At 50.2% G+C, this 12,176-nt stretch overlaps 1 protein-coding gene across 17 annotated transcripts in view; it reads left to right on the forward strand.

Annotated features, from left to right (window-relative positions):
- Positions 1–12,176, forward strand: part of NOS1 (nitric oxide synthase 1) — a 188,654-nt gene that overhangs the window by 91,826 nt on the left and 84,652 nt on the right. For all 17 annotated transcript variants that reach the window (XR_014826158.1, XR_014826157.1, XM_021072695.2 and 14 more), the window contains one exon: positions 11,845–11,971. Coding sequence is in view for 15 of the 17 variants with exons in the window: in XM_021072695.2 (XP_020928354.2) it covers positions 11,845–11,971 (127 nt within the window). In the remaining 2 variants the exon portion in view is untranslated. The remainder of the gene's footprint in view (positions 1–11,844; positions 11,972–12,176) is intronic.

The following is a 12,176-nucleotide window of genomic DNA, read 5'->3' on the forward strand; positions in this document are numbered from 1 at the left end:
GGCAGCTGTAGAATTCAGAATTCAGAACCAGTAGCTGGTCTTGTTTTCCTGGAGGCAATGGAAATGCCTGTCCTTGGGGGCTCCTGGGCTCCCCCTCCCAATCCTATCTGTGCCTCCCTCACCCTCGCCACCACCTTTCCCAGGAGGGACAGCGAGACACCAGCTGGGGCCATCTCACCTTGCCTGGTAGCTGCACCCCAGATTTCCTGTCCCACACGCTTGGTTCTGATTCTTGAGTGGGCATGGGGTGTGAGCCTCAGAAACCTGGGGGCTCTGTGTCAGTCCCACCCCAGTCCCCAGAGTCTGAATCTCCATGTAAGGGTGACGTCCCTCCCGTCATGGGAATCTGGCCTGTCCATCCCAGGAACTGACAGTCCAGGACATAGAGGTAGGCACAGGACACCAGGAGGGGTGGGGGCTTTGCGTGCAGCCATTGGGCAGGGGGCACACGAGCCTGCATTCAGTGTTACTCATCCTCAGAACCAGGAGGGGGTGAGATGGCCCAGTGTAAAGACCTTTAACGGGAGCTACCTGGGTAGCCAGCCATACCACCTCGGGAGAGCAGCCTTCGTGTCCCTGAGAATGAGGGAAGGACTGGCCAGTTTGCCGTGGGGTCCTGCTCACACAGACCTATGTTCCCAACTCGGGGGGTTACACCTGAGCTCTCAGCTGCCCTCAACCTCAGGGTCCTCCCTCCTGGGACCCTGGCATCAACCTTACAGGCAGTATGATTATTTGACCAAAAGCAGCAGAAAAGGAGTTTCCATTGTGGCTCAGCAGTAACAAACCCAACTAGTATCCATGAGAATATGGGTTTGATCCCTGGCCTCACTCAGTGGGTTAAGGATGCAGCATTGCCATGAGCTGTGGTGTAGGTCACAGACACGGCTTGGACCCCTTGTTGCTGTGGCTGTGGCCAACAGCTGCAGCCCCAATTCAACCGCTAGCCTGGGAACTTCTACATGCCAAAGGTGTCCTTAAAAAAAAAAAAAAAAAAAAGGCAACAGAAAAACCTGCTTTGGTAGAGGTACAGTTTGGGAGAAAGTGACCCCAGGTGAACACACACCTCCATGAAACCCACCAAGACGAATTGTTCTAAAGATGAGTAACACTGAGTGCAGGCACATGTGCCCCCTGCCCAATGGCTGCACACAAAGCCCCCACCCCTCTATCTTGTGTGTGTGTGTGTGTGTCTTTTTGCCTTTTCTAGGGCCGCTCCCGCAGCATATGGAGGTTCCCAGGCTAGGGGTCCAATCAGAGCTGTAGCCACTGGCCTACGCCAGAGCCACAGCAACGCGGGATCTGAGCCGCGTCTGCAACCTACACCACAGCTCACGGCAACGCCAGATCCTCAACCCACTGAGCAAGGGCAGGGATCGAACCCACAACCTCATGGTTCCTAGTCAGATTTGTTAACCACTGAGCCATGACGAGAACTCCAACCCCTCTCTATTTTTTAACAAATATTTGTGATGCCCCCTTCACTAACCAGAAGCTTGCTCATGGATCCTACAACCAACCCACACTTTACGCTTTTTAAATCAATATTAATTCCCTAACTATAAAACGAAGGAGGAAAAGCATAAACCTAATTTACAATAAAAGAGCCTATAGTTTAACATATGAGTGCACAGGCCTGGCTCCAGTGGAATGTCAGATGTTTGCACCTAAAGATAGAATTGCTGCAAACATGATGGCGTCGAATGCAGACTGACACAGGTGTGCTGTGCTGGCAACTCAAATGCCACCTGCAGCGTCGCCTTGGTGATGCGGTTTTCCAAAAGGGTGAAGGATTCCTGATAAAACAGTGTCCTCTCTTTGATTTACCCAGTAGTTGCCTGCATGGAAAGTTCAGCGTAATTTAAAACCAAATTTATATATAAGCCTAAATTGAGATCTTGGCTGAGAAATGCACGCATGTTCTCTTTTTGTTTAATCTACATGAATGTCCCAATGTTTGCACAGCAGTCAGGACCCTGCTTCCTTGAGTGGGTTTGTCCCGGGTCTTGTAGGATGTCTCTCACCCTCGATGCTGCCTCCCTCCCACAGTGATGCAAGGGGCGCTCATCATCTTCATAACAACCACAAAAGCCCCCTGCCCCCGACAGGTTGCCAAGCTGTCTGCTAGTGGCTGAAATAAATGTCTCTTAGGAATTGATGTCCCAAGTCAGGGATCTGAAGCCCAGAGGTAGCATGTTCTTCAGGGCCCATCTCAGGGCCACTGGCCTGAGAGGACTCAAGCCCCTTGGAGCATATGGCTGCCTGGAAACTACTTGAGCTTCTAGGACCCTCTCCATCCAGGCTGCTTTTTGGAGTGAGGTCGGACTGGCATCGTGGATGCTGGATGACAGTGAGGCCAGCCCCCTGCCAAGCCCAGAGCCTCACATCTGGGTCACACTCAGCATCCCTGGCTCCTGGCTCCAAGCAGAGACCGGGACATCACTGGTTCTCAGCAGCGACCTTGACTCTTCTGTTCTCCTGACCTCATTTTCTTCCTTCCATCCTTCTTTCATCTTGGATGTGCACTTATTTCCCTGCTCCATTTCTGTCCTGGGGCACCCCTAGTCCTGTTGTTTGGGGTGCTGGCCCTTATTTGAAGGGAGAAGTGATGGGGACTTTCATCCCAGGGGGAGAGGTGGCCCTGGCAGGTGGTGGCAGCAGTGGAGGGCGTGTCAGGAAGGGAGGCAGTGAAGTCCGGGACCTTCTGTACTTGGGAGCGGTCTCTTTAAAATGCTGCATGTCAGAGGATATCCAGGTTGCTCAGCTTGCTGCCCTGAAGGAGGGTTCTAAAGAGGCCAAGGTCCCCGGTCCAGCATCCATCTGGACTAGCCGGTCAGCTCGCCTTGTGCTCTGATAACTTATCCACTTGCAGGGCGCTTGGTTACTTACAAGAGTACCTTCCCAACAGTCACTTCTTCAGAGCTTGTGTGAATTCAGCTCCCTAAGCAGGACCTGTGGTTTTAGCCCCCATTTACAGAAGAAAGAACTAAAGCTCAGAGAGGTGAAGCAATTTGTCCAGGGTCACACAGCACCAGCCACAGGCTTCTGTCCTGGTTCTACCTAGAAATTTCACAGTAAACGTCTAGAGTTAAAGAGATACCAGACAAGAGACTGTGGCTGGAGGAGTGAAAGTCAACTACAACCCTAGAGAATCAGCTTAATCTGAGGAGGGAACATCCTTCTATGACAAGTCTTGTCATCGAAAATGCTAGTCAGCCTCTGCTAAGCATGTCAGGTGGGCCTGGCCCCAGACTACGGTCTTTACATCAAGGAATTCACTTCCTCCTCCTCTCATCCCATTTTCCTGATAAGGCAACTGAGGCTCAGAGAGGTACTGTCACTTGTGCCAGGTCACACAGCCAGCAAGTGGAAAGCCAGAACTTGACCCTAAACCCGTGCTCTTGACCCCTCCTTTAACTTTGCAGATGGCACTCCTGGCCACAGTGCCATTGACCACTAGTCATCAAATCTCTGAGGACATCAGAATATTTTCTCAGTCCGAAGGAGAAACCAAGGCCACTAAAGACAGGTCCCTGGAGACCTGACCCCAGACAGCCCCTGACAGCATTCTTTCCAAGACTGTCTGCCTTACAAATCCGTTCCTGGGCTGCCCTTGATGTGCCTCATAGCTTTGAATCACTCCAGTGGCATGTTTCACTACAGGATTGACTCAGTAACTCTGCCATCACGCTGAATCTCAGAGCAACTTTTCATTCTCACCCTGACCATCCGAGACTGAGTGGCTTCTCCAGGATCGGGGGACAGAGGTCCTGTTGAGAACAGTTATTACTCCTGCACCTGTCCTCTTCCCATCCATGTCCCTGCCACCTTGTCCGGTGGGCACCCAGCCCCTCATTCTGAAGAAGAGCTATGGAAATAAGCCCCACCTCACCCCAACTGCAAAGTGCATGTAACCAGAGGGCTTGTCACCATCTGGTGATATTTATGGAGCAGCTAGTCTGCTCAGATACTGTCCTCAGAGCTGAGGATCCACTGACGGCCCATGGTAGAGTCATAGCACAGACAAGAAAAGAGTAATAAACAGAGACACACAATCATTTTAGATAGTAATACCTGCTATGAAGGAAATAACATGGTGAAGAAAAGTGGCTTGAGATTGGGTAGCATTTTAGATGGGAAATTTGGGGAAGCCTTCCTGAAGAGGAGACATTTACGGCAAGGCCAGAAAGTGTGAACCATGTGAAATCTGGTAAGGGTACAGCAGGAGCAAAGGCCCTGAGGCAGGAGTGAGGTTGATGTTCAAGGAACTGAAAGGAAAGCTGTGGAGCTTGTGTGGGGACTAGGAGAGTGGTGGGCAGTGAGGTCAGACGCATGGGCAGGGGTCATCAACCATCCCGCCACCATGCTACACCTGCCCCTGCCCCACCCACTCATCATAGCAGCCGCTGTCCCTATGGCTACTGTAACACATGACCACGCACTTGGTGCCTTAAGGTGGCACATGTTTATTCCCTGACACTCTGGAGGTCTGGAGTCGGCAGGCTCTAAAAGAGAATCTGTTTCCTCGCCTTTCCCAGCTTCTAGAGCTGCAGCCCTCACCATCCTTGGTTTGTGGCCCCATCTTCCTTCTTCAAAGCTAGCAGCACACCCTTTGGCTTCCGTGGTCACATGGCCTTCCTCTTCTGTGGTCAGAGCTCCCTCTGCTTCCTTCTTAGAAAGGCAGCTATGATAACATTTAGGGCCCAACCAGATAACCCAGGAAAATCTCCCCATTTTCAAGACCCTTATTTGAAGCACACTTGCAAAGTCGATTTTTCCATGTATGTGGGTTCCAGGGATTAGGACTGGATGTCTTTGGAGGCTGTTGTGGGTTCCAGGGATTAGGACTGGATGTGGGTTCCAGGGATTAGGACTGGATGCATAAGTAGATTCCAGGGATTAGGACTGGATGTCTTTGGAGGCTGTTATTCAGCCTCCCACATTCATCCACCAAGCCCCATCGAGCAGCACTATGGCCAGGCCCTGGACTGGCCGATAGCTGTCCCCATCACCATCACTATCAGGTCTCAAGTTCAATGGCCTTGCTCCTAGATCCCCTCCCCCACTTTGCCACTCATCAGCTATATATTTTAGGAAAGCCCCTTGACTTCTCTGGGCCTTAGTTCCCCCATCGGTAAAAATGGTATGTGCACAAGAAGAGCCCTAAGATTCCTTCCAGGAAAAACCATTCAGGTACCTCCTAAAGATCAGCAGTGGCCATGCTCACCCCAGGCCAAACACCTGACCGGTCCACCCCCTGTGAAGCTACACCTGGACCAGTCCTGATCTGTGCACCCCTGGTCTCACTCAATGGGTTGGGGACCCAGCATTGCTGTGGCTGTGGTGTAGGCTGGCAGCAGCAGCTCCGATTCAACCCCTAGCCTGGGAATTTCCATATGCCGAAGGTGTGGCCCTAATATGAAAAAAGAATTCCTACTCTTAAGAGCATACCTTTTTCTTTCTCGAGAACTTCCCCCACTCCAGCACAATGAAACCTAGCGAGAAAGCTGCACAGAGACCCCACACTGGCTTCCACAGCCCCCACGTCTCCCTGCTTTAACTCAGCTCTGCAACCAGGTAGAGGCAGAAACCAAAGGCCACTGGAGTGTGGAGGACGAGAAGGGGTTGGGAGAAAGTGTGGTGTCTGCCGAGACGCAGGCAGGGCTTCCTGCCAGGACCAGCTGCTCCTCGGCGGCCTCCTCGCCTGATTGGGCTGGAGCAGGCGGCGCCCACCTGCTCCCCTTCCTGGGTGCTCAGGGATAGCGACTAGTCAGCACCCATACACATGCAAACTCCCTGTGGAGTCAGGTCCAGAGCCCCTGTTCCCCCTGTGTGAGAGATGAGGGGGCCTGGCTTCCAGGAAACCTCAGTTGGAAGGATCTGGCCAAGGTCCTCAGAGGTTTGGAGCTGCTAGACTGACTCCCGGCTCAAGTATGATGGTCCAGCTAGTGAAGTGGAAAAAAAGGGCTTTAGTTTAGTCCTTGCCAAAAAGCACAGAGAATGTTTACCGGGTTGGAGATGAAGCATCACACCTGGTCTTACAGGGGGACTGTAAGGGGGGAGCAGAAGAGCTGGGGCGAGGATGACATTTCTAACCAGGAGGGGACCTTGCTGCTCACTACAAGAGTCCAGCCTAGAGCCCTCCCAGAGAAATGAGTCTTCAGGGCTGGCTGATGTGGGGTGTGCTACTGACAATGCAGATCCCAGGCTTTCCACCTAGACCCACTATTTCAGACTCTCCAGCGGGTGGGCTCAGAGGAGTTCTAACAAGCCAGCCAATGCTGATGCACCCTGAAGTTTGAGGACCACTGCCAGAATGCCAAGTCCACTGCAGGATGGCCTTGTCAGAGGACGAGGACACTGAGAGGGTGTGGCAGCCACCTAGTGAAGGCAGGTTCCTCAATCCCGTCTGGGAACAAGGGACAGCGTCTAAATCAGTCCTCATAGACCCTTGGGTGAGCATAGAGCAAGGATGGGATGAACTGGGAGGCATGAGATTGGGGTCCTCAGCCCCAGCTTCTCAAGAGGGAGGAGTATATCTCCCCCTCCCCATGGGGACATTGGGCAATGTCAGGAGACACTTTTTGTTGTCACACCTGGTGGCAGGGGTGCTGGGGGTGTTGCTGGTACCTAGTGGGGAGAAACCAGGGATGCTGCCAAACATCCTACAATGCCCAGGACAGCCTCCACCACAAAGAGTTATCTGACCTCAAATATCAATAGTTCCAGGCTGAGAAATCCTGATCTAAAATGAGGCTCCTTGGGCAGCTGGGCAGGACCGAGACCCAAGACTACTGGCCAGGAGTTCCCTTCATGGAAAGAATCTGACTAGGATCAACGAGGATGCAGGTTCGATCCCCAGCCTCGGTCAGTGGGTTAAGGATCCGGCGTTGTCTTGAGCTGTGGTGTAGTTTGCAGACGCATCTCGGATCTGGTGTTGCTGTGGCTGTGCTATAAGCCAGCAGCTACAGCTGTGATTTCACCCCTAGCCTGGGATCCTCCATATGCTGCAGGTGTGGACCTAAAAAGCAAAAAATGAAATAAAATAAAAAATACTGGCCAAGGAGTCAAAGCTCCTCAGAAGTCAGGCCAGAATCCGTCCACCTCTACCCGTGGACTCCCAGTGTAGTTACTTAAATGAAAAAATGATGCGTCAAAGTTACCAAATGGCAGATAAATATATTTACCACCTCCGCCTCATTTAAGGGGAATATTTGACATTGAAATTGGAGGTTCTTCCAGAGTGGGAGGCCCCATCGAATGGCTCCCCCTCCCCATGAGCCCTGCTCTTAGTGATTCTCACTGATTTCCAAGCTTCCCCCACTTCTCACTGGTGATGTGACCCTGACAAGTGACCTAATCTCTCTGGGCGTCAATGTCCTTACTTGTAAATAAAGACAAACATAGCTCGTGTTTGGTTAGTGCCGACTATTTACTAGGCATTTTACAAGCATGCCCTTATTTAACCCCAGGAGAGGCAGCATGTGAAGTGGGCCTTGAGGGGTGAATAGGAGTTGACTCCCAGCAGAGGGAAGGTGACAGTCATCCCAGGGAGGGCAGGGATAAATGTAGGAGGGGATATGGGGCACTCCTTGGGAAGAGGGGAGAGTGGGAATCAGGGCTAAGAGTTATAAGAGGTAAGAGTCTGAAAAGGAAGCAGAGAACTCCCAAATTCCTGGACTTCGTGAAACAGACTTATTAGCTCAGAAAGGGTTGAGTACAGACATCCCTGCTGAAGCCCCCCTAGACCCCCAGAGAAGACTCCCCTTTTTCAGCTGGGAGCCATTCATGCCTTCAGTCTTTAGAGACATCAAGGCTTTGGCCAACACTGCCCAGTTCTATAGCAACTAGCTGAATATAGCTATTTACATTTAATTAAAGTGAAATAAAATGAAAAATTCAATTCCTCAGTGACAGTAGGCACACTCCAAGTATTCAGCTGCCTCGTGTGGACCACGTGGCTAAAATACCAACAACACAGACAGACATGGGATGTTTCCATTGATACAGAGGGTTCTCCTAGACCATGGCGGGCTTTGAGGAATCTTGACTGTTTTATAAAGAACTAGCATTTTCCTTTCTCTGCTTCTGTCTGATTAGCCTGTAAGCAAATCAGTAGTCAACGCAATAGCAGGTGCCACAGGCTAAGTGCTGTAAGCCTTACACCACTTAACCACTGCAGCAGCCCCATGAACTGGGTATTATTATTAACCCTATTTTAGAGACAGAGGTACACTGAGAGTAGAAAGGTTGAATCTCCAGAATATTCATAGTCACACAGTTTATAACCAGCAAAGCTGAGAATCGAACCCAGCACCCCCAAATCAACAGGCCATGTCTTAACCAGCATGCTGCACTGCCCCTACGGACCCAGCCAGCCGATACATCCCAGGCTGAGCAAATTCATGGCCATTAACCACATATTCCCCTCAGAACTGGTTCTCAACAGCAGACTTGGGGAGGGGGTGAATCTACCTAAATCCACTTTTTTTCTTTTTTTTTTTTTTGGCTGCACCCGGTAAGTGCCAGGGCCAGGGATCGAACCATTGCCATAGCAGTGACCCAAGCCACTTCAGTGACAATGCCAGATCCTTAACCTGCTGTGCCACAAGAGAAGTCCTCCCTAAATCCACGTCTGATTTTGTCCCTGGGTGCGAAGCAGCAAAATAGTTTCATGTCAATTGCTAATGGATGTTCCCTGTGGTCCCAAATTAAAAATCTTCCCCTGCTCATCACAGGTCCCTTAAACAAGTTTGTGTAGACAAAACACTTCTAATGCATTATTTAAACAAAGGTGTTAAAGGCTTTAAAAAAAAGAAAAAAGAAAGGATGATGATAAAAGCAATTCTCCCTGCAGATGCACACAAGATCAGCCGTGTGAAGCATTTCAGAGTTGCCTAGGTAATTGCACCCTGTAATTTTTGTAAACTGGCCTCATTCAGCAAGAGATGTTGGATTCCTTGCTCTTTAGCCTCCGGCTTAGCATAAGCATCCTGACTCGTTTTTTCCTGTCTCTGTTTAAAAAAAAAAAAAAAAAAAAAAAAAAAAAAAGGAAGGATTGGGCAGGGCATCAATCAGACCTAGTTTCAAATCCCAGATCTGCTGTGTGGTTACTGCGAGGCCTTGGGAAATTCACATAACCTCTCTGGGCTCAGTTTTTGCATCTGTAAAGAAGGACTTTTAATGTCTGTTGAAATGAAATAACTTCTGGGCTAGCAATGGGTATATCACCAACACTCAAATAGGAATAACTTCTCTTCTCTGCTAACTCCCCATTTATGGTCATGTAATATCCTAGGATCAGGAGTTTTAGGGCTGAGAGGGAGTTGAGTGACATTTAGAGAGTCTGTCTCAGTAGACAATTCATCTGTTTATCACCATGTAGGTAAACCATTAAATTGGAAAATGTGTGTAATCAAGAACCAACCACTCCCGGTGTGTTTTGGTGACATTTTAAAGAGGGTAAAACAAAACGTTCCCTCTGATGATGGCAGACCTCTCTAAGCAAGATGAGCAGAAGTGGCTTTGACGTGGGCCATCAGGATGCTGTGAAACAAAGCAAGGGGGAGCTGCTGGCTAACCCCCTATCAGCAGCCAGAGGGGTCCCTTAGGGCCTTGCCCTCAGAGCTTGGGCCCTGGCTTCTGATTCATCCCAAATGATTATCAGCACCGGCAGTGGCAGGGTGGTGGGGGGGAGGGTGCGGATTATGGAGCCAGGATCAGGAGTTCCCAAAGCTGGGAACATAGGACAGAGAGCTGGATAAGGCCAGCCTTGACACCTGGAACCAACACTGAGGTGGACCACAGAGCAAGCCACTCTGCCCAAAGCTGGGGAACAGACAGAGGCCCTAGAATGAAACTGGATGGGAGGGTGAAAAAGAGGCAAATTGTTAGCAAGCGGGTGGGCAGTGCTCAGAGGGCAGGAGAGCAGAGGTGAGGCAAGACTGGTTGGGAAATTGCATTTTGGTTTTTTTGTTGTTTGTTTGTTGGTTGGTTTTTTTTGGTTTGTTTTTTGTTTTTTTGGTCTTTTTGACTTTTCTAGGGCCGCTTCCTGCGGCATACGGAGGTTCCCAGGATAGGGGTCGAATCGGAGCTGTAGCCACTGGCCTACGCCACAACCACAGCAACTCGGGATCCGAGCTGTGTCTGCGGCCTACACCACAGCTCATGGCAATGCCGGATCCTTACCCCACTGAGCAAGGCCAGGGATCGAACCCGCAACCTCATGGTTCCTAGTTGGATTTGTTAACCACTGTGCCACGACGGGAACTCCGGGATTCTGCATTTTGAAGCCACATCAGTCCCATCTCCGCCATGACCTCTCTCCTGTGGAATCTAGCTGAGATAGCTCCTTCCTGAATCTGTGAGCGTTCAAGGGCAGAGAGCCAAGAAGGCTTCATGGTTAGGAAGTCAACCTCTAGAGTCAGGAACAAGCCTATGTTTGAATCCCAGCTCCATCATCCCCAGCTGTGGGACATAGGCTGGTGACTTGACCTCTCTGGGCCTCTGTTTCCTCACCTGATGCTGCTCATGAGGGTGATGATGGTGGAATGAAGATGGTGATGATGTGAGGAGGATAGCGAAGATCATGAAGATTCTGATGTGATGGAGGTGTTGGCGATGGGCATGATATGGTGTGGGCAGTAGCGTTGCTGATAATGAGGATGATGTTGATGATGATGTTAATGAGGATGACGCTAACACTGGTGTTGATGGGGATGGTGCTGATGACTCTGGGGACAATGATGGTTATGCTGACAAAGGAGAGTTGGGTGGTGATGATTACCATGGTGATAATGGTGATGATCATGAGATTGATGGCAGTGGTGGTGCTGATGGTGACAGTGGCGGTGATGATAATGGTAAGTGATGATAATAGTGAGAGCCTCCATCTCAGGCTGCAATACTGTGACTTTGAGCAGCTTAGCCCCTGCCCCACCACCATCTGTAAAATGGTCATTAACAGGAGTTCCCATTGTGGCTCAGCGGAAATGAATCCGACTAATATCCATGAGGATGCAGGTTTGATCCCTGGCCTCGCTCAGTGGGTTAAGGATCCAGTGTTGCCATGAGCTGTGGTGCAGGTCGCAGACCCAGCTCGGATCTGGTGTTGCTGTGGCTCATAGCATATTCAGCTCCTAGCCTGGGAACTTCCTTATGCCACTTGTGTGGCCATAAAAAATTTAAAAAAAAAAAATGGCCATTAACATTCATACCTACCTCATAGGGTTGCCACAGGGACTAAATTAACCAAGATATATGTAAAGTGCTTGACTTATAGTTAAGTGCTTGATAAACGCTGTCATTATTAAGAGTATTGGGATTTTTGTTGCTGTGTTCTCCTTATTTTCAGAATCATTCCTGTTTATTCTGGGCTGGTATCATTGTCTGGTGATCATTGCTCGGGTTGGCATTGGGACGACTCACCATCCTGGCCCACAGGACTGGTTTCTCAGCCTTTCCATCCTGCTTCCCTTCTCTTCTACCCTTGTTTCATGAATGTTAGGCTGTCCAGGGGCTCCGCATGGGATTCTGCTAGGAGATGGGCCTCCTGTGCCACTAGATTATGAAATGGGGGCTGACAGGAACAAAATCTATGTCATGGTCATCCTTAAATGATGTCCACAGAGTGGGTATGTGCCAGCTATTGATGCCAACTAGGAGACGCTCACCTTCATGCTTGACCCTCTGAAGTGGCAGCCTGGGAGCCCCGCGCCGGCTGGCTCTGTGCAGAGTCACGTGGGTAAACCTGGGAGGTCCTATCCTAACTCAGGGCTTTCAGACCAGGGCAAACAGCCCATCACTCAGACGTGTCTTCCTCACCTCCCACACCTTACCTTTCAGAGATATGGATGGCAAATCTCACAAAACTCTGCCCCTCGGTGTAGAGAACGACCGAGTCTTCAATGACCTATGGGGGAAGGGCAACATGCCTGTCGTCCTCAACAACCCATATTCAGAGAAGGAGCAGGTAAGTAGTGGTGCCAGCCTGGCACAGACCACATTGGGGAGGGAAATGGCCACAGTGGCTGAAGAGCTGGGGTGAGGGCTGAGGCTGGGAGTGCTTATGCTGGACTATGGATTTTGGCTTTGATTTTGGTTGGGTTTTCTTTGCTATCTTGCTAGATCTTTCAAATTTTCATTCAGTTTCTTCTAGGAAAGACATTTGCATGGTT

This window comes from Sus scrofa, chromosome 14 (assembly GCF_054392235.1).
Source record: "Sus scrofa isolate SSC_HxYL_T2T_F1_AM1 chromosome 14, Sscrofa_HxYL_maternal_Yorkshire_Landrace_v2.0, whole genome shotgun sequence".
In the NCBI taxonomy this organism is placed as follows: Eukaryota; Metazoa; Chordata; class Mammalia; order Artiodactyla; family Suidae; genus Sus; species Sus scrofa.